The sequence below is a fragment of the Delphinapterus leucas genome, chromosome 18, assembly GCF_059928025.1.
Source record: "Delphinapterus leucas isolate spDelLeu-1000000601 "Yukka" chromosome 18, BTC_Dleu_Yukka2, whole genome shotgun sequence".
Lineage (NCBI taxonomy): Eukaryota > Metazoa > Chordata > Mammalia > Artiodactyla > Monodontidae > Delphinapterus > Delphinapterus leucas.
Genome location: NC_143146.1, coordinates 62,630,674 through 62,652,434, shown reverse-complemented (window position 1 = coordinate 62,652,434; position 21,761 = coordinate 62,630,674). Strand labels below are relative to the sequence as shown.

Sequence of the window (21,761 nt, the reverse complement as noted above, 5' to 3'; positions counted from 1 at the left end):
TATCGCAGATCTCTTTGAACATCTGATAAAACCATGAACACTTTCTTCCTCAAAAAAAAACAAAAAACAAAACCCCAGCAAACATAAACCATTCTAATACACACGTCCCATAACATTTTATTACGATTTCTGGGGGCTCACAGTTTCCCCTGACACTCATCTCAGCTTAAGAAAACGCCTGTGCTGGAGATTTTCAGGCTTCAGCTCTCTGAAATTTGGGAGAGATATAGACTGTGCAGAAAAATGAATGCAGCAATGATGTGTAGCATTTGCCTGGGAAGAATTCTAGAGGGAAGGTCCCTGAGATTCTAACGTACTCAGACGAGGCTCTTGAAAAATTAGTTCGTGTCTGATTGTAGAGAGTCTATTTAAATGAAAATGTGCTCAAGCTAAAGAACGGGATTTGCCCCATATATGTGGCCACCTTCAGCTCACTGAGGCTTTTGTGCAGAAAGTTGTGGTCGGATATCTGAAGCCTCCGGTCCCCACAATGAGCTGCTATCTGGTAACGGCGGCGAGGTCTCGTTACCGTGGGCCGAGGCGCCTTCAGGACGCTCAGATGCTGCTCTGAGCTCACTTTATCGGGGATCTGAGAGCCTCCTGCCAAAGGCCCTGGCTGTGTCCATCCGGGTCCATCTCCAGGGACTGGATTTTACCTCAAGCAACACACTGTCTTCGGTTTAGTGCTGTCTTTGAAAAGCAGGATTTCATTTTGGAGACAGGGAATCAGGACCAGGGCCAGATCAGCCGAGGTGGAAACGTAAAAATCCACACCACGGTCAAGTCAAATCGAGGGAGACCACATCCAGAAATGAAAAAGGAAAAAGAAAGAAAATAGCTCAGCAGGAAACGCAATGTCACGTGTTCTGCATCCAGCTGGGGCCTTCGATGGAAGAACGTGGAAGGTATGCGCACCAAATGGTGCATAAAGCCAGCCAGGGAGCTTGCTTTTAAGCTCACAGCGCGCTCCCTCGCGTCCTCAGGTGGTTTATGGCATTTTGGTTATTGGAAGTAAGGTCCCCCCCATGAGAGATGCCCAGGTCGCCCGCCTGACCAAGCCCACACTCGCTGGGATTCCAAGAATCAGAGGCCTCCGGGAAGACAGATGGCAGGAGGCCTGCACGTTGGCTCCTGGGCCCCCAGATAGATCAAGTGGCGCCGCGCAGGCAGCTGGAAGGCACCCACAGAGAGAAATCGAGCACCATGCTCAGAAAGCTCCACTCCATCTTTCACTCCGGCCCGCAGAGGAAGGCGGAGGTGGCGGAGAGCCCTTACTACGACTGCGCCAGCCCCGCGGTGAGGCTGATCCGCAGCAGCTCCATGTACGTGGTCGGGGACCACGGGGAGAAGTTCAGCGAGTCCTTAAAGAAATACAAAAGCGCCAGCAGTATGGACACCAGCCTGTACTACCTGCAGCAGGAGGGGGACCGGGCGTGGATGTACTCGCGCACCCAGGACTGCCTTCAGTACTTACAGGAGCTGCTGGCATTGCGCAAAAAGTACCTGAGCAGCCTCAGTGACCTGAAGCCCAGCCGCGCCCCGGGCATCTCCTCCACCTCCTCGAAATCCTCTAGGGGAGGAAAGAAGTCCGCCTCCAAAGAAATAAAGGTAAGTGCCGCCGCCGAGAAGTACAGTTGACGTGAGCGCTTTTCCGAGAGCCTCTGACGCGGGTTGCAGCCCTGGATCATACACGCGCAGCTTAATTGATCTGCGCCTTCTGGCTGGCAGCTCCGTCCACCTCAGACACTCTCCATTGCCATCTCGCCAGCCTGGGAAGGATGGCTGGTCCCATGCTGAGTTTTCACGCGGAGACCACGGGAAGGAGCAGCTTCCGACATCCACATAGCAGCCTGTGGGGAGGACTCGGGCTTGGTGTCAGACAGACGGTTTGCAGGGCACATCTGTCACTTCCTGCCCACTTCCTGGGTGAGAGAATGCTTGTATGACATTTGAGTGACAGCACATGACTTCCCAACAAGTTTTTGTTATTTTTATTATTACAGTCACATCTAAAAATCCCAGTGAAAAGTGAACATTTGGAGGATTTGCTCTGTCTGTTCCGTGAGCCCGAGTATTGGGGGGACTCGGGCACAGCCTCAGAGAGAGTCTGTGAGTCGAAGGAGATTGAATGACAACTTTGCTGGGCACTGGAGGCTTCCAGCCCAGGCAGACCAAGCAGGAAATGAGTGAAAGAAAGAACTTGCCTTTATCTCATACTTGTTACAGTGTTTGTACACATTACCTTTTCTTGAGATAATTCCAATAATGAATAATGCCAGAAGGGAAGGGGGGAGAAAGTCCCTCTGTATCGCAGAAGAGCAAGCTGAGGCTCTTCTGATTTTGCTAAGATCCCCAACTCACTGTTACTTATTCCTTTGTTTCCTCAATTTAAAAAAAAAATGAAGTTTGAAGCTATTTTTAAATTGCCATCAATTGTTCTCCTGATGGCTGGGCTCCAAAGTGTTCAGAGCAGGCCTGTGTGGCCCAGCAATGCCCCCCTCCCCCGAGTGTCCTGCACGCCTGCAAGTCCCATTTACACTGAGTGACCTACTGGCCTGTTATCAGATCTCTAGGGCTTGGCCTCACCCAACTGGTTTCAACTGTCTGCATTTTATCCCAGGCGGGAGCAGTTTAAATAACCATTTGAACTCCAGAAGTAGGGCAGGGTTGGGGCCCATACAAAGTGTCTTACTCTTAGGTTCCAGTACTGCCCCTGTGGCCAACCAGCTGTGGATTTGTGGGCCAGCCCCCCTCCACTTTGGGGCCACCTCTGATGACAGAGGGCGTTGCCGTGATTTCTGGACCTCCAGCTTGAGCATCCTGGGGTTCTTGTTCTGGTTAGATTCCCACCAGGCACTACATTTTCCTGCAGAATGGAGTCCTTTCTTGGTAGAACCTAGCACTCTTCCTCCCAGCTCCATTCCTAGTTCAGCATCTGAAGGCAGAGGGAGGGGCTAGGCATAGAACACCAGTTCTGGCCCCGTAGGGATGGCTGTGAAGAGGCCCCAGGCATGATGCAGTGTAGGGACTTCCTCAGGAGATGTCTCTTACCATGGTGTAACCAGGAGAGAGGTTTTATGTTTGCTTGCTCTTATTTGAAGTATAGTTGATTTACAATATTGTGTTTGTTTCAGGTATACACTATAGTGATTCGGTATTTTTGCAGACTATATCCCATTATAGGTTATCACGAGATAATAGGTATAATTCCCTGTGCTACACAGTAAATCCTTGTTGCTTATCCATTTTATGTATAGTAGTCTGTCCCTCCCCTCTTCCCTCTCCCCTTTGGTAACCATAAATTTGTTTTCTATATCTGTATCTTTCCATTTAGCATATACATACATTTGTATTATTTTTTAGATTCCACATATAAGTGACAGCATATAGTATTTGTCTTTCTTTGTCTGATTTATTTCACTAAGTGTGGTATTCTCTAGGAGAAAAAGGACCCCTCCTGCACCATTGGTAGGAATGTAAGTTGGTGCAGCCACTGTGGAAAACAGTATGGAGGTTCCTAAAAAAAACTAAAATAGAACTACCATATGATCCAACAAGCCGACTCCTGGGCATATATCTGAAAAACCCGAAAACACTAATTTGAAAAGATACACGCACACCATTGTTCATAGCAGCATTATTTACAATAGCCAAGACATGGAAGCAACCTAAGTGTCCATCAACAGATGAGTGGATAAAGAAGATGTGAGATATATATATAATGGAATATTACTCAGCCATAAAAAAGAATGAAATACTGCCATTTGCAACAATGTGGATGGACCTAGAAAATATTATGCTTAGTGAAATAAGTCAGGAAAGAGTTTTAAAATGGCTTTGGAGTTAGTCAGATCAAGGCCTGAATTTTAGGTCTGTATTTAGCAGCTGTGTGCCTTTGTCAGGTTAAGTTTCTCTCTCTGGGCCTCTATTTCTGGAGCATACAAACAGAAATAAGAATATACCTTGTGAGGAGGAAGCAAGATCTGGCCTGTGACAGGACCTGGCATATACTAGGGAGTCCAGTGTTCACTGCTCTGAAATGTATGGTGCAGGAGGTGTATAGGAGCCTGGAGACAAGCTGCTCTCCTTCCCTATTGCTCCCAAAGAAAGAGCTGTCTGCTGGGCGTGCCTGAGAAACGGTGGGCACAGTCTCCGTGGCTAGCAAGGTGGCCTTCCTGGCTCTCTGTGCATGGCAGGGGCAGGGGATCTGGAAAGGCCCTTCCTTCAGAAATGTCATCATCTTCCTGCATTGGTAGAAAATACTTCTGAAAATACTTGTCTCCCCCAAATCCTATATTTAAGTCCTAACACTCGGTACTCAGAAAGTGACTTTATTTGTTTTTTTAAAGTTGCAGCGAGCGGGGGCTACTCTTCATTGCGGTGCACGAGCTTCTCATTGTGGTGGTTTCTCTTGTTGCGGAGCACAGGCTCTAGGTGCGTGGGCTTCAGTAATTGTGGCACACGGGCTCACTAGTTGTGGCTCACGGGTTCTAGAGCGCAGGCTCAGTAGTTGTGGCGCACGGGCTTGGTTGCTCTGTGGCATGTGGGATCTTCCCGGACCAGGGCTCCAACCTGTGTCCCTTGCATTGGCAGGTGGATTCCCAATCACTGTGCCACCAGGGAAGCACTATATAAATTTCTTTTAAAGAAAAATGTGTAACGCTGGACACCTTTCAAATGGTTAAGTGCCAGACAATAATCAGAGTTCTTTACATCAGAGCTTTCTCTGAGCTTTTCCAAATGATCATTTATATAAACTCATAACAATTCATCCAAAAGTCTATTAAGCCCTAATTAATATATTTTTAGAACACTTTTTGAAAGTATTTTAGTAGAACACTAGAAAATGAATTCCTTAAGAGGTCATGGAGGCTCTAAAAACACTTCATTTAGGAATCAGGAGAGTGTTTTTATAAAAGGTTTGACAATGAGCTTTTATTTCTTAAAATATAATATCCTCTTGTAAAATACTCATAAAAAATTTAAAATTTACCATTTGAACCATTTTTTCAATGGTAATGTCAGTGTACAATTCACTGACATTAAGGACAGTGTTGTGTAGCCCACTACATCCATTCCCAGAACTTTTTCATCATCCTAGACAGAAAACAGTGGCTCCCCATTTCCCCTTCTCCCAACTTCTGGAAACCTGTATTCTACTTTCTGTTTCTATGAATTTGCCTATTCTAGGAACCTCATATAATTGGAATCATACTGTATCTGTCGTACTGTGACTGGCTTCTTTCTCTTAGCATAATGTTTTCAAGGTTCATCCATGTTGTAGCCTGTGTCAGAACTTCCTTCCTTTTTACGGTCCACGAGCTTGGGTTTTGATGGGACGTGAGGAGGAAAAGCTTGAGATTATGCTCTGACTTTGCCCGGGGTGCTCCTCAGCATTTGGGGTCCTCACTGAGGATAGCTCCCCATGGTTTTAAAGCCAGATGAACAGGTAAACAGCCAGCATCCCTCTGTGAGAACTGGGCCACCTAAGTGGACCTGGGTGGACCACAGTGTCTGTGCTGCCAGAGAGGCAGTTAGGGGTTGGCTGCAGTGCCCCAAGGAACTCTCCCCAGAAGATGTGAGCTGACATTTTCCAAAGCCAGGGTTCCTGGTCACCCACCACAGCCAGAAGAAATTTCATTAATTCACCTGTGAATCATATGGTTCTGAGCAGCTTCAATCCCCGATATGTCTGCCTGGATGAACCAGCTGCAAAATGCACACCCCTCCCAGCACCAACCCCCCCCACCCTGCTCCAACTAAAGAAATTCACCTGCTACAAGAATGATTTAAACAGAACCAGTGGAATTATGGAGAATGCCTGCCAAAAGTGATTGATTTTTGTTTCAAGTAGTTTTGTTCTGATAATAGTTAACTTTCAGAATCAATTTTCTATCATTGGCCATTCAATCCTGGTTCATGAAATAAGACCAAGTCAACAGCAAATAGATTTTTTTTTCTCCTCTGTGGTAGAAAGATCTGAAACCAATTCATCTAAAAAGATTCCAAATCATCCATATATAAATTGCATATGCAGTGGGAAGAAGGTTCTGAACCTGTTCCATACCACTGGGATTTATTTTTCAGATCTGTTGGGGGGGACTCTCTGCAAACACAGTGATATTAAAGTGCAGGTTTCCTGTGAGCATCAGTTACTGGAGGTCTCTATCACTTGGCCTGTATCTGGTTGGCAGAGTTGAAGGGCAGTGAACATTCAATATGAGCTGCAAAGACTATTCTATTATGCTTGGCAGCGCTCTCCAGAAGATGGCAGACAGTAAAATAATCATTGAGAACAGAGCACCCAATCCCTGCAGCCCCTCTCAGTCAGACCACAAGACAGGTAATTATATTCCCCAATCTACCTCCCAGACATGTGCCGTTTGCTCAGCCTAGAAGCAGTACAGTACTTCGGCTTCTGTTTTTCCTCTCTACCACACCCCGCCCACCTGGCTAACTTCTTGTCTTTTAAGAGAGCAGAGAAAGCACTGCCCCAGGAAGCCATTTCTCATGTCCACAATCTAATGCAGTGGATGTCCCCCCCCCCTGGGTCTGACCCTTATGTCAGCACTCAGCACCCAGCAGTCAGCACACAGCACCGTAATTGTCTGTTCATTTGCTGTGTCTGCTACTGGCCGTGAGCTCATTGAGTGGGGCCACCATGTCTTATTTCTCTTTTTATCTCCAACCTCTAGTGCAGCTCCAGGCATATAGTAGATGGTCAATAAACTAATAACCCGAGAAGCTCCAATTGTAATTTAAGAATGGAACTTTACAAAATTTGATGGAAGACCTGGAAAAGTAATAGGTCTGTGGTTTTCAGTGAGTGGAAAATTATCTTGTTTTTTATGGAGTAGAATATAATTTGGGGATATTCATATGGAATGATCCTAACAGTTAAAACATCCCACATGTAATGGATCAGAGTTTACCATCAAAAAGACACTTTTTTATGTAAACATTTGTTTCCGATTATTAAGTTATATTTGCTCATTAAATGAAATTTATAAAACACAGAAAAGTGTAAGGAAGAAAATAAAAATGATCTAGAATCCTATCTCCTATCATCCAGAGACAACCACTATAAAAGACTTAAGTATATTTTCTTTCAATCATTTATTTCTTGCATAGTTGCAGATACGTATATTAGGGCTTCCAGGTAAAATAAAGGATGCCTATTTAAATTTGGATTTCAGATAAATGATGGATTTTTGTAGTATAATTATGTCCATATAATATTTGGTATCTATTTATACTAAAAATTTATTCACTGTTTATATAAAATTGAAATTTAACTGCCATTCTATATTTTTATTTGCTAAATTTGGCAACCCTAAAGTGTGTATATGTATAAATTTACTAAATTTGGCTCATACCATATGCTTTTTTATAATTTATATTGTGTGTTCTTTTCTATCTCATTAACTAGTTTTTGAAAACTGAAAGTATTAATGGCAAAAAATTTAACAACTCACATTCTTTAAACAATTGTTAAACATTATAAATAAATTCATCTTACTCTGTCTATAAGGCATTTTTTAGCAGTGATTCCTAAAAGTGTGATTAATGGGCCAAAGGTGAAAGGCCATTCATTTTTAAAGATTCTTCTACCTATTGTTTTCCAGAAATATTTTATAATTTACACTTTTATCAACAGTGAGATAGAAAGCCCTTATTGCATTTTATCAGCACCAAGTAGTGTCATTAATTTTTAAAGTTTACTGATAATAATAGATTAACTGCATTGTTTTATGTACTTTTTTTTGGATTATTACTTAAGCAAAGAATGACCCTTTTATCAAACCAATGTGTACTTCTTGTTTAATGGATTGCCCATTCATGTCTTTATACATTTTTTGGCTCTACTAAATATTTTTATTTATTTATCTGGACTCATTAAGGATGTGAGTACACTGTCTGCCATATGTCTTAAAAACATTTTCTCAAAGTTATGTATCTTTTAATTTTACTTAAGAGTACAATTTTATCATTACAAATACTATTGATTTTTATTCAGTCAAATATGTTGATTGTTGTCGTTGATACTTCTTTGCTTCGTGCTTAGAAAGTCCTTCTATGGCTCAAGGTCAGTTGCAGATTTGCCATTTTTCTCCTTTTTTTATAGTTCCATTTTAAAAAACCCAACCCTCTTATCTATTCAGCATTTTATTTTTACATGTAGTGGGATGTGAGAATCCAACTTGAAATTTTCCCAAATAGCAAAGTTTCAACACCATTTATGGACAAATCCACCCCTCCTCTCGTTGGATTGTGGTTTCATGTATTGGGCGTGAAGATTTTTATACTATGTTTCAAGCATATTAATTCAGTTCTATTAGTTAGGCTTCGAACAGTTTGATAAGTGTGAGCAAAAAACCTTCACTTAGTGTTGAACTAAAGTGAAATGGTCATTTAGGTGACATTTAAGGGGAGGAGTTACCAGGTCCTAGCAAAGGAAACAATGGCCTTCAGATTATAAAGCGGGAGAAAAAAGACTAAGCCTCAGACTGTGAGTCTGAAACCTCTAATACCAAAGACAAAAGACGTGCAGCTACGATTCCAAAATGATTGTAATGTTTAGCTATGAGAGGTAATTCCCAAGTTTAGTTATACTACAGCGTGTGACAAACCTCATCCTTTCTTTTTATCTCTTTGGGCTGATTTTCTCAGCTCTATTGTCTATATCACTATTTTTTTCCTTCAGCTCTGACAAGTCTACCATTAGCGTATCTATTGAAAATTTGGATGTGGGTATGTGTACATATGTATTTAAATTTCAGCGATTATACCTTTTCCCAAGTTATTTGCATCTCAGATTTACAGTTCTCATTTCTTAAGCTCCTATTCTTTTATCACAAACCCCTATTCAATGATGGGTACACATTTCCTTAGGTGAGGTAATATAAAAGGGATAAGATGGGACTTACCTGGTGGTCCAGTGGCTAAGACTCTGCACTCCCAATGCAGGGGGCCCAGGTTCAATCCCTGATCAGGGAACTAGATCCCGCATGCAGGCCGCAACTAAGAAGTCCACATGCCACAAAGAAGATCCCACGTGCCGCAACTAAGACCTGGCACAGCCAAAAAAAATGGATAAGATATTACTTTGGACTTGATCTTGAATAGCCATTTCAAGGATGGCAGAAGGAAAGAGGATGTATTAGAGCTTTTAAGGTTTATGCTGAAAAGCTTCTTTTGAGGACATTAAATTGCTTGTGGATAAATTTGAGCTGTTTTGCATTTCATTTCACCCAGCTGAATGATCCAAGGGAAAATGATCTCTCCAATCCAGACCAGTCCCACATTTGATCCTGGAAATTTCATCACAATGAACTGACATTTTGATTTCCAGGTACGATTAGCTCAAAACAGTATTATAAGACTCCATAAAAATAAGGAGTACAGAGTTCTCAAAATTTGCTAAGTTAAATCCAGAAGTATACATTAGCAACATGCAAACTGGTTGGAGAATATAAACATATGATAATGGCATGTATATAGCATACATTCATTCATTCAACAAATTACTCCATGTCAGGCATTGAAATAGGTGTTCCACATTCATAGATGGAAAGACAGTCCGCCTGCCCTGATGCAGCCCATAATCTGAGGCTGCAACTCTCAGCATCACTGCCTGAACCACACTGGTGTGTTGGAAGAGAAACAGGTAGAATTACAACAAGAATGTTGGAAGTTGGGTATATCCGACAACTTGTCTCATGTAGGTAGTGGCTGGCAGTGAGCGTCTATCCAAAGACAGTCTTACCTGTGAGTGCTATTTGCCAAAGCTATTTCATAGACGAGGTTAAGGATCACGGGTCTAGTGTGGGGCTCTGAGGGTATAGTACAACGTTGCTGTCCACACAAGGCAGAATATGAGCCTAGAAAAGATGTGTGTGGGTCTGCCTGCTGCAATGAGTGAAAGCTTCGGAAAGGAGGTGCCATGTGAGTTGGCCCTCCGAAGAGGTGGTGGGGAGTGGTGCCAGGAGGAGGAGGGAAGGAGGCTAGATGGTCCTCTTGACATTGGCTGGGTTTAGAATGTCCCCCTACCCTAACCTCTGACAAAATACTTCTGTTTACAACTGGAAGTTCATTTTGTAGCATCCAGATCTCTTGCAGACAAATACTGACAGATCCCAGAAGAAAGTAAACAGATTGGAGAAGCCCAAGTACCCCAAGGGCAGGTGAAACCAGGCAGGATGGGAGGTGATACGAAAGGCAGAAAAATAAACTGCCTTGGGGGACTCAAAAATTAAAATGAGAAATACGGTGGAGTTTGGTTTGGAAAGATGCAAGTGTTCTATCCGGGGAAAGTAATCCAAGACCCAGGCCTGCTGTGAGGGGGTGGGACGGGGAGGCTTGGAAAATGATAACCTTAAGGCCACTGAAGGTTAAAGGGGAGTCGGCAATGCAGTACAGATGGCTTTCAGAGAAAGCGCCTTCCCCTGGGGCTGCGGAAGGGCTGCTGGCGAAGGAACATGAGCCCTGCGAAACCCAGGTCTGAGCAGGTGCCACAGGAAGCAGCCTGCATTACACGCAGCCTTTCCAAAGTAGTTCAGCTCTGGGCTAGGAAAAAGTCAAGATCGGCGGCGGGGCGGGGGGCGGGCGGTGGCGGGGCGAGACACTCCACTTTTATTTAGAGTTCTGAGTTCAGAGAGGGAGAACTATTTGGGTCTCACCCAGGGGTGTTGATGACTGACGTCCCATTTTGTGCAACCCCTTCTTTGTAAAGTAGATTTTCTGTGCTGTTAGCCTGAGCCCTGAACCCTGAGCCTCAGTTGTGCAGCTCTCGTGCTAGTTGTCTTGGCTGGAGACCAAGAGAAGGTCGTAGTAGAGGCCAGAAAGGCCCATGGAAGCTGCGGGAAAGGCAGGAAAAGCCAGAATCAGCCTGAGTTTAAACTAGGACTTGAAAAGGTCCAGGGAGCCTGGACTTGTAGATTAGCCTTGGTGGCACCAAACCAGGCTTGTTTGCCTGATTCACAGCAAGCCCGAACGCTGAGATGCCGAGATTTGCAGCAAAGAGAGGGTTTATTCACAAGGCAGCCAAACAAGGAGGCAGGAGAACAAATTCAAATCCACCTCCTGGAAGGCAAGGGGCTCAGGTATCTATGCCATAAAGAAGCCGGGCGGTCTGGGGTGTGGGGAACTATAACTAGCCTACAGGCCTCTGCACGTCCAAAAATGGAGGCACCTAGCACCATCTGAGGGTGGAGCTCTCAGCCCTCTGATGTCAAAATGTCACCGAGCAGACTCGCGCATGCCCGGTTGGAGGGTTGGTAGTCCTTTCCAGCCTTAACTGGCTCAGCTCCAACTAGACACAGGTGATGCCAAGTTTCTGGAAAACAACTCGGGCAAACACCTTGTTTAGGCTCCATGCTTCTTGGAGGACAGGCAAGTCTTGTAGCAACAATTAAAACAACCTTGATGCGGGAAGACAGGTTACAGGTGAAATGGATTTAACTGACGATTACCTACAGTTTCATTGGTACTCAGATAAATCATCACGAAATTCATTTGGAGACATTTAAAAGTATACTTTAGGGCTTCCCTGGTGGCGCAGTGGTTGAGAGTCCGCCTACCGATGCTAGGGGACACAGGTTCGTGCCCCGGTCGGGGAAAATCCCATATGCCACGGAGCGGCTGGGCCCGTGAGCCATGGCCGCTGAGCCTGCGCGTCCGGAGCCTGTGCTCCGCGATGGAAGAGGCCACAACAGTGAGATACCCGCCTACCGCAAAAAAAAAAAAAATATATATATATATACTTTATAAAGTACAATAGATTTGTTAACCAAATCTTACTTAACTGACCTGCCAGATCACTTGATGCTTACCGTTCTGTCTGTAAAACGAGCTGAATATTTAGTTAGAAGCCTATACTAGGGTATTATTGGCGAAGTGCAAGATGATGTATGTGTAAGCACTAATTGTAACAGCAAAAGATTTCAAACAACCCGAAGCTCTAACAATAGGGGACTGTAGTTCATTCCTACAGTGTGTCTGTGTTGTGGAGAACTGTGCAGCTATTCAAAGGGAAGAGGAGAACCTCTACTGCTGTGAAGTTATTCTTAGCATACACCAAGTGAAGAAAGCAATTCACAGGGGGATATTGTATGCTACCTTTTGTTTTTTTAAAGAGTGGGTTAATACACGTTTGCTTGTGTTTTCAAAAAGAAATGATGGAGAGAGAAACAAACAGCTTGATGTCTAGTTAAAATGAAGACTAGCAGAGATGAATACCAAACATTACACCCAGATTGCAAACAAAACAGCATGAATACAAGCAGAGGAAACCGCCCTCCGCCCCAAGCCAGGAGGTGATTTAGGTCACGTTTGGGAACTGGGTGGGAAAGGTAGGTGCATGCCTATGAGTGGGATGCCCTCATACCTGTAGCTAGTAAGGGGATGGGGCAGGGAGGGTGGGACCCCTTTACCTGGTCTCTATGTGCTGAGCAATGGGAAATACACAGGGACATAATGTAATCCAGGCGCTTTGTCCTCTTTCTTCATTGACCTGTGTCCTATCCCCTTGGGTCCTGTCCCTTGTGTCGTTGTCTTCATGGAGACACTCCTGTCTGCTCTTGCAAATTCAGGGCATAAGACTGGTATTTAAGGTTTTCATCCTAAACCAGACCCCGAGGCGGGAGCACGGCCCCTCTTGCTGCCTTCCCTGTGCCTGGATCCTTAGAGAGCAGAGGGTCTCAATTGCTCTGCACTAGAATCACCTGGTTATCTAAATTAATTGATCTGGGAAAGGGCCAGTGTAGAGATTTTTTAAGAGCATCCATTGAGGGTCCAACCTCCAGCTGGGATTGGGCTGCACTGTGAGAACTGCCCGGATAGAGATGAGGGGGGAGTCATAACCATTCATAACCATCATCACCCCCAACTGGGTCCTCAGACTCCTTCAAGGGGTGGTGCTTTTATTTGCAGGGAAGGAAGGCAGAGCTAAGGAAGGAAGGAAAGCAATTGTTTATTCATTTTCATTTATGTTCCTCCCTCAGTCCGTGAAGGGCTTGGGCGAAACTGATGATGGTAATTGAGGCAAGTTGGGGAAAGCTCTCTTTGGGGATGAGACTTGGTCACAAAGGTACACAGGGGTCAGCCACAAATAATGTCACCATGTCTCACTCTCCAGCCACACCAGGATCCAAAAGCTCTTTTAACAGAAACAAGCTTTATAACGGTGATAATGTACTGAATGGTCCAGCAGAGCCCCGGATGTGAGGCCCCAAAGAGCAGACTCTTAAGTGCTGGCCAAGGAGCTTATCTGTCAGTGTCTGTGTGTGTGCTCAGGCAGGCAATCACTGCTAAGCACAGCAGAGAGGGTGAGCTGTGTGGGAGTGTTGAGTCCCCAAGCTTGAAATTTTACAAACAAGAAACATGTTTGAATATTTGGAATAACCAAGGAAATGTGCAGTTGAAAGGGTCTTTGTCCGTTAGTTTTTTTTTTTTTTAATCACTTTTATTTATTTATTTATCTATTTATGGCTGTGTTGGGTCTTCGTTTCTGTGCGAGGGCTTTCTCTAGTTGTGGCAAGTGGGGGCCGCTCTTCATCGCAGTCCGCGGGCCTCTCACTGTCGTGGCCTCTCTTGCTGCGGAGCACAGGCTCCGGACGCGCAGGCTCAGTAGTTGTGGCTCACAGGTCTAGTTGCTCCACAGCATGTGGGATCTTCCCAGACCAGGGCTCGAACCCGTGTCCCCTGCATTGGCAGGCAGACTCCCAACCACTACGCCACCAGGGAAGCCCCTGTGCATTAGTTTTGATGGACAGAGAGTACAGTGGCTGAGGTGGTGATGTATACGCTGGTAATTTATTTTTTTATTTTGTAAATATTATCCTTGGAGGATAATTCTTGAGGAGATTGGAGATATTCACAAGGGGCCACAGTCAAGGGCTTGTGTTAACCTAACTACTGACAGTGTGCTCATTGCTCTTTTCTTAGCCTTTAATAGTTAAGACACCAAAGTTGACTCTCTTTTAAGCCTTTTAATAAATGAAAGCAATTGATCCAGGCTGCTCTGAGCTTCTGGCCAATGTCGACTTCCTGCGGACACTGAGGAATGAACAGCTTAGATGACATGGTAGGGTGACCCAGAGGGAAAAGAATATGGTGCCCCTGAGCAAGGTTGAGACTCTTGCGTTCAGCCAAACACTGATGGCAGTTGCTACTAGGGACTTAGTGATATCCCTTCCATGTGGAGATGGATGTTGAGATGGGAAAACCTACAGACCTTGCATTTCTATTAAATAATAGTCAACCTTCCTTTGGGGCTCAGTCCAGATCATGTGGTTTTCTCGATTCTTTGTTTCTCTCTCTTCCACTTCACAAAAAATTCTCTAAAATAATATGTGCTATCGTAGAATTAGATTAGGTACTGAGGACCTTGGAGCCTGGAGGAGGGAAACAGCCCAGAAGATGGTGGTCTTCCTGGAGAAAGAGCTGTCTCAGCCACATCTTGATGGTTGGATAGGAGTTGGCCAGATAAGGCATTCAAGGCAGAGGGACAGCAAGAGAAAACACAGGGAGGATAAAAGCGTATGGACCTGACTCCAGATATGAGTCTTCCTGTTATCTGCCTGCGGGAAGGATGCTGGTGGCCCAGCCTTCTGTGCTCATATAGACTTTCAACCAGCCCCTCAGTTTTTCATTCCAGCCCTTGGTGTGCCTGGTGTTGCCAAGTCTGGAGCATTTCTGGTTCCAAGGGTCAAACTGTCTCCCTTCTGAGCTGCTTCATCCACCCATGGTTCTCTGGGAGGGCGGTCCCTCTGCCCTGTTACATCAATTCCCCTGCTTCAACTGCTTTACATTTAGCAGGAGCTCTTGGAAATCTCTCTCTCACTGATGACCTCTCTCTTGTTCTCTTCGACACTGAGTTTCAACTTTCCCCCCACCCACTTTCATTTTAATGGGCTCTTTGAAGGGGGTGAGATAACTACATGTGAATAGTTTTCCACTTTTAACAGAAAAGGTTCAGTGTATGTTGTGGCTCTCCAAGTTTTTTCTCCAAGAATGCTCCTTACAAATATAAAAGGAAAAAATCCTCTATTTAAAAATGTTTCCTGGGGCTTCCCTGGTGGCGCAGTGGTTGAGAGTCCGCTTGCCGATGCAGGGAACACGGGTTCGTGCCCCGGTCCAGGAAGATCCCACACGCCACGGAGCGGCTGGGCTCGTGAGCCATGGCCGCTGAGCCTGCGCGTCCGGAGCCTGTGCTCCGCAACGGGAGAGGCCACAACAGTGAGAGGCCCGCGTACCGCAAAAAAAAAAAATGTTTCCTGGGAATTCCCTGGTGGTCCAGTGGTTAGGACTCTGTGCTTCCACTGCTGGGGGCACGGGTTCGCTCCCTGGTCCGGGGAACTGAGATCCTGCAAGCCACATGGCTTCCTAGTGGTACAAATGTTTCCTAGTGGTACAAAATGCATGCATTTTACCAAAATCTTATGCATATATAAAGATGTCATCCTTTAGTTTCCTAACATGCAAATCTGTAATTAGATCACTTTCATTTTTAATACCATCCCACTTTCAAAGTGCACACAAAAAATAAAGGAACTCTACATTTGGTCCAAATAGCCCAGGTTAACGCATATTGTCTTTCCTTTTTCTCCCTGAGTTCTCTTATTTCCTAAATTCTTCAGGGAGCTTTTTTGAGTTCACATGCTGATCCTGTGCCCACATCACGAGTTCTCCATTGAAGTCCACCATGGTGCTGGAACTTCCGTGATGCTGGTCGCTGGTGACTGACTGTGGGCTGTTGTGAAGAGAATGATGGTGATGATGGTGATGGTGATGCTAACATCATGAAGAATGAGTCAGGACAGAACCTGGAACCTAGTTAGGCTTTCTGTAGATTTTTTAAAAAACTACTTTAAAGATGTTACGGAAAAACCTGAACAAACTTTTTGGCCAACCCAATATTATTCCTTACACTGTTCAAACAGTCACACCAATTTGTCTTCAACTTATTCCATGATTGAACCGAAATTTGGCCACTTTAGGTACTGAAAACTCTTCTGGAGTATTTTATTTTCAACATATCTCGTCCCCTCTTTCCTGCTGTGAGCATCTCATCGCCTACCTAAGGAACTGTACAATCTCCTAATTGGGTTTATCAGCAGGCAACAGGCCGAAGAAAGACAAATTATTTTGCCTAATGGTCAATAACAGTCCCTGACCAAGATAGAGGCAGATCTACCCACCCTTTCACTCCCCCTCCTGGAGATAATCCGAAATCCACTGACCTACAGCAAGTGTGGATCTGGAGTATCTACCTTCCTTTCAAGGGCACTTATTCAAATTTACCTGCAAATTCATAACTTCACATTGGTTTAGTTTCAGTAACATGTGGTCCTTTTCCATGTCACTTGTGTGTGGGCGCCCCAAGGCTGGCTCAGGCAGCTCTGCTTTCTCCTCTCTGCCCTTCATCTCTAGCAGAAAGCAACGCCCAAGAAGCACCCGCAGTTCAGCGCGGATGTGGCGGAGGCCATCGCCTTCTTTGACTCCATCATGGCAGAGCTGGATACGGAGAAGCGGCCGCGGGCTGCTGAGTTTGACCCGCAGAACGAAGACGTGGACTTCGATGGTGAGTGCCATCCCGGTGGCAGGAGGTGGGTGGAGTGGGGGTCTCTGGAGTGGGCTTTCTTTGATTAAATGGAAACTCACATCTGCAAGCCAAAGCCTGGCCCTGAGCCTGCTCTACTCCTTGGGGCCCTGGCTTTCGTCGTCGCTGCTGCCGCTGCTGCCACTCCAGGCTACCCCTTAAATCCTCAGGCTGTATTTGGACAAAAACTCCTTCCCTGTGGTCCATTTTCCACAGCAGAGATGGGGTGGAATTTTGTAAGGCTCCAGGAGGGAAAGCAATAGGGCAACAATTAAAGAAAGGGATGAGTTGGAGAGTTGTTAAATGGGTATAGAGTTACAGTTGTTTTTTTTTTAAACAGCTGTTGTGATTTTTAAATTTAATGTAATTTAACTAATTTAATTTTTTACTGAAATATAGTTGATTTACAATGTTGTATTAATTTCTGCTGTACATCAAAGTGATTCAGTTATACATATGTATACATTCTTTTTATATTCTTTTCTATTTGTTTTATCTCACGTTATTGAATATAGTTCCGTGTGCTATACAGTAGGACCTTGTTTATCCATTCTATATGTAGTAGTTTTCATCTGCTAACCCCAAACTCCTAATCCATCCCTCCCCCACTCCATCCCGCTTGGCAACCACAAGTCTGTTTAGAGTTTCAGTTCTGCAAGATGAAAACGTTCTGGAGATCTGTCACATAATGATGTGAATATACTCAACTCTACTGAACTGTACACTACAAGATGGCAACATGGTAAATTCTATGTTATGTGTCTTTTACCAGAATTGAGAAAAGAAGAAGAAAAGGGAATAGACAAATTATATTTAAAAATTGGGCTTGTGACCCTACCTGAGCTAACTTGGCTCTGGGCAGCCCTGTCTGCTGGACCCGACTCTGACCCTTCACCTGCTTTGTCACCCCTCTCCACCCCTCCCCCCAGCATTCCCCCTGTGGCCCTCATGGGCCACCACTCTGCGAGGATGTGTAGACAGGAGAGGGCCGGGGTGCTTGCTCAAGCCCAGTCTGGATTGTTGGAGAGGGAGTGAGGTGAAGGCCGAGGGTGGTGCTTTTCTCCTTGCCAAGGTGTATCACTGGCTGTCTCCTGATGGAGAGCAAATAACAACCACATTCATGAGTTGAGCCCACTTTTAAATTCCATTACTCAACTGTCAGTTTCTTTCATTGTCGACTTGCCCCTCATGGTGTACTAATGATGATTTAATTTAGCGGTTACTGGCCCCTGGTTATTGAGGCAACAGCTTTTGGTACCAATACTAAATAATTTTTAATACTAAATATTAAATATTTTATTTAATGCTCAAAGATTACATTCTTGTGGTGTGTTTGTTGTTTTTCTAGCCCTGATGGACATGTATCTGTGAGATTTCGGTTCTCACTGAGCTCTGTGGAGTTTCACGGAAGGGGATTCCCACTCCCCAAGCTCACTGTACCCTGCAGGGTAACTGGTCTGCCCCCCTCTCCCACTGCAGCCCCTGACAAGCAACAGCCCTCTCTTTCAGAGTCAGGCCTGGGAAATCCAGACATTGGTGAAAGGACAATGAAATCTACTGAGGACGCAAGTGTCACCTTCACAGTTATAATTTTTTAATGGAAATGACTTCATGTTTTTTCTCTGATAGCCACAGTAACATATGTTCACAATAAATCAAATGAATCAAACAATACACCAAAGTATAAAGAAGAAAGTAAAGAATTTGACCTGTAATTCTACCACCTAGAGTTAATAATCATTGTTAACATTTTGGTGTACATCCTTTCAAAAAGGCTTTAAACACACACAGACTCACTTTATTACTCTTTTTAAACAAAAACAAGATCTCTGTGCTATTTTTCATCCACTCTTTTCACTTAACAATTTACAATACATCATGGGCATCTTTCCAAGTCAGTAAACGTAGGTCTATGTGCTTGTCTTTAATGGACACACGCTAGTGCATTGTCTCCCCAAACGATAACTGCAGAGTTGAATCATCCCCTTTGCTTGGCTCTCCGGGCCTTCCTAAGAATTTCGTTTTACGTATGTATGTATTGTGGGTTCTTAGCTGGATTTGTCCTCTCCGTGGCCTTCTGCTCCCCTCCGCATGGTGAGTCCTCCTTTCCCGGGGGCCCTGCTTCTCTCTTCCAGTGGCCACCAGCTCCCGGGAGCACAGCCTGCACTCCAACTGGATCCTGCGGGTGCCCCGCCGATGCTCTGAGGACATCGCTGGGCACACGACAGCCGGCCAGTTCCGGAGGAGCACGGAGCGCAGGACCTTCGGCACTCAGAGGAGACTCGAAAGGCACCCCATTTATTTGCCCAAGGCTGTGGAAGGGGCCTTCAGCACGTTGAAATTTAAGCCCAAAGCCTGCAAAAAAGAGTGAGTGCTCAGATCACATAGCATAACCAAGATGCTCTCATGTGCACCAGACTCTTGGCTTGCTTCTTAGGTGCCCTGAACCCCCATCTTACATGGAAAAATCATTCTTTTGTGTTATGGGGGGAGGGAGGTCTTAGTTTAAAACGTTTTTTGATAGTCTTATATTCACATTCTAGCTTGGTTCACCACTGTCCCCACCCCTAACTGTACCTTGAGCTCTGGACCTGCCTCTCCCTTTCCAGCCCACTTAGCCCTCATGCTCTGTCCATCCTCTTTCACTCTTTCCCCCAAGTGCCACTGACACACTGGGTGCTGCAGATTTTTAATGAGACTTTGGGGTTGAGGAGGGCATAGCACCATGAGGGAAGCAACACTGAACCAATTAGATGGCCCTGCTCTAGAAAGGCATTGCCAGGCTCGGATGGAGAACATCTCGCTGACTGGGCCCCACCTGGCCCTCCTGCCACCATCTCTTGGCCTCTCTCCCAAGACGAGTTGCCACCTCTAACCCCCAAATCCCCATGACTTACTCCTTCAGAGAAGTATGTGCGCTCCTGATCTGGCCACCCTAGGCCATGCTGCAGGGAGCTCACCTCTCACAACAGAAGGGCCTGTCTTGGCTTGTCAACCTGTCTTCCTCTGTTTCTACAAGAGCCATCCAACTCTGATGGGTTCAGGGCTTTTCTAAATGGCATTTTCCTCCCATAAGAATGGACTATGTACTGGACGTATTAAGACCAGGACTCAACCCTCATCACCCATCCTCCCCCTCCAAGGCCATGTTGAGGTCCAGCTGAGGTCCACCCACAGCCCCCATGATGATACTGCTTTGTCCTCCACAAGGCCCAGAACTAGGGGAGCGTCTGATGGGCTCCGTCAGGATGGCAAATCAGAGCGTCCATTCTCCGTGTGGCCAGCCAAGCCAGACTTAAACCCTTTACCTCATTCCTCCCTTCCAGCCTGGTGAGCTCCAGACAGATCGTCTTCAACTTCTCGGGGGACGACACAGACTGGGACGCAGAGCTCTTTGCACTGGAGCCCCTGGCGTCCCCGGGGGAGGACCGCTCCGAGACAGAGAACCCCAGAGGGCAGTGGCTGCTTCGGGAGAGACTCTGGGAACGAACAGTGCCCTGACTGCCTCAGCCCTGCAGCCTGGCTCAGGCTGGGTTCCCCCGAAGGCGTCTGCTTTCACTGCAGAAGGAGGTGTCTGGTAGAGTTAAAAATGGAAATTGTCACAAAGTCAGGCCCAGGAGCACACTGCCTGCCGGTGCCCATCCAGTGCCAAACATACCCGTGGCCTCCTGGAGGGCCTGCCTTAGGGGCCTTCTGGAGCCTGGCTTTCCCAGCACGGGCGGGTTGGCTGGTCATTACAGCCCTACTGGTCTTCAAGAGCAGAAGGAATGGAAGGTCCAGGCTCACTTCCGGCCTCCTCTGGCCTGTCCCTGGCTCTCCATGCATATGTCCAGGTGGCTGCGAGCGTCCCACTTGGTACAGGAAACCACGAAATTTGCCCATCATGGATCTCTGGGCCAAAGTTTTCAAAGAGGCAGCTCCTCTCCCTACAGGGCTCAGAAACGTTATGGTCATGCACTGAAGTTGCCTTCTTTTGTGCAGAATGCAGTTTGGGAAGCAGCTTTTTTTCACCCTAACCCTTTTCACAGTGTTCTGGAAACTTCTGCCGGGTTAGGCTGAAGACAAGGCCAGTGTCCTGGCAGTAGGATGCCAGTGTCCTGGCAGTAGGATGGGGGAAGGCGTGTATCCTGCCTGGGCACCCCCAGCCTCCAGAACCCTAATAGATGCCCATAGAGCCAGTGTATGAATGCTGCGCCCCTCCCTTCCCCCAGTCCGGAGGGCAATGAGAACCTTTTGGAATAGAAAGGATTTCTGATTTCCATAACCGCCTGAATTACAGATTTAACATATTCTTTGCTTTTCTCACGTACTTTTTGCGCGTTTGCATATAGTTTGACCCCTCAAGTTTGAGAACTGGTTTTGGAGACTACACTGCACTTTGTCCATCCTCACCTATTTCTTCTGGCATTTTCTTGGAAAAAAAAAGAAGTCACCTTGCGGGGGGTGGTGCAGGAGTGTTAATGGCGATAAGGGAAGGAGACAGACTAGGAAACACCGGTAATCGAAATTAAGCCAAGGATGCTTTAGGCTAAGGTCCCTCTGAGAACTGAATAAAGCTTCCCTTCTGCGAGGCCCATGCGATGAATGATGTTCTTATTGTTCAGGTTTTTTGTAGAAAGAAGCTTTTATTTATGTGAACCTGACTCTCTGAATCTAAGTATTTGTAACTGCTATGAGAAAAAAAAAAACCTAATAATTATGTGACATGCTTAAATTTTCTTTTTTTTGTTTAAATAAATTTTTAAAAAAGTTCCCAGGTGATGCTGATTCTGGTGGTCTGGGGTCCATACTCTGAGAATCGATGACTTGGAGGTTTGAGTGTTGAAAGAGGAAAACATGGAGTGGGGCAAGAAATTTTATGTCAGCACATTTTCAGAATGAAAATATGTTGGAAATGTCTTAATAGTTGCCTTTATTAGTTTTTGAGTGCCCATGTCAATGTTCGGGAGTTTCCTTTCTTTTTGTTGCTTATATTAAGCCCACTATAGCCAGAAGCTTGACTGAAGAATAAATGTTTGGGAGATTTGTTTTATAAACTGCATTAACACCCACCAAGTTACATCACCATATATCTTTCTTTTCCCCAAACGTGGCCTTGTTTTGAAGTCCCACAAATGAGAGTTCACTGCTCAGGATAGACTCAGAATAAAGATCTCTTTAC

General features: G+C 45.4%; 1 protein-coding gene across 1 annotated transcript; it reads left to right on the top strand.

Moving 5' to 3' along the window:
* The first annotated feature begins 1,010 nt into the window (after positions 1 to 1,010).
* Positions 1,011 to 20,101, top strand: C18H13orf42 (chromosome 18 C13orf42 homolog). Its single transcript, XM_022574430.2, has 4 exons — positions 1,011 to 1,608; positions 16,435 to 16,582; positions 18,736 to 18,967; positions 19,927 to 20,101. Exons 1-4 carry the CDS (start codon positions 1,204 to 1,206, stop codon positions 20,099 to 20,101), a joined length of 960 nt encoding a protein of 319 aa, XP_022430138.1. The 5' UTR covers positions 1,011 to 1,203.
* Positions 20,102 to 21,761: the final 1,660 nt, after the last annotated feature.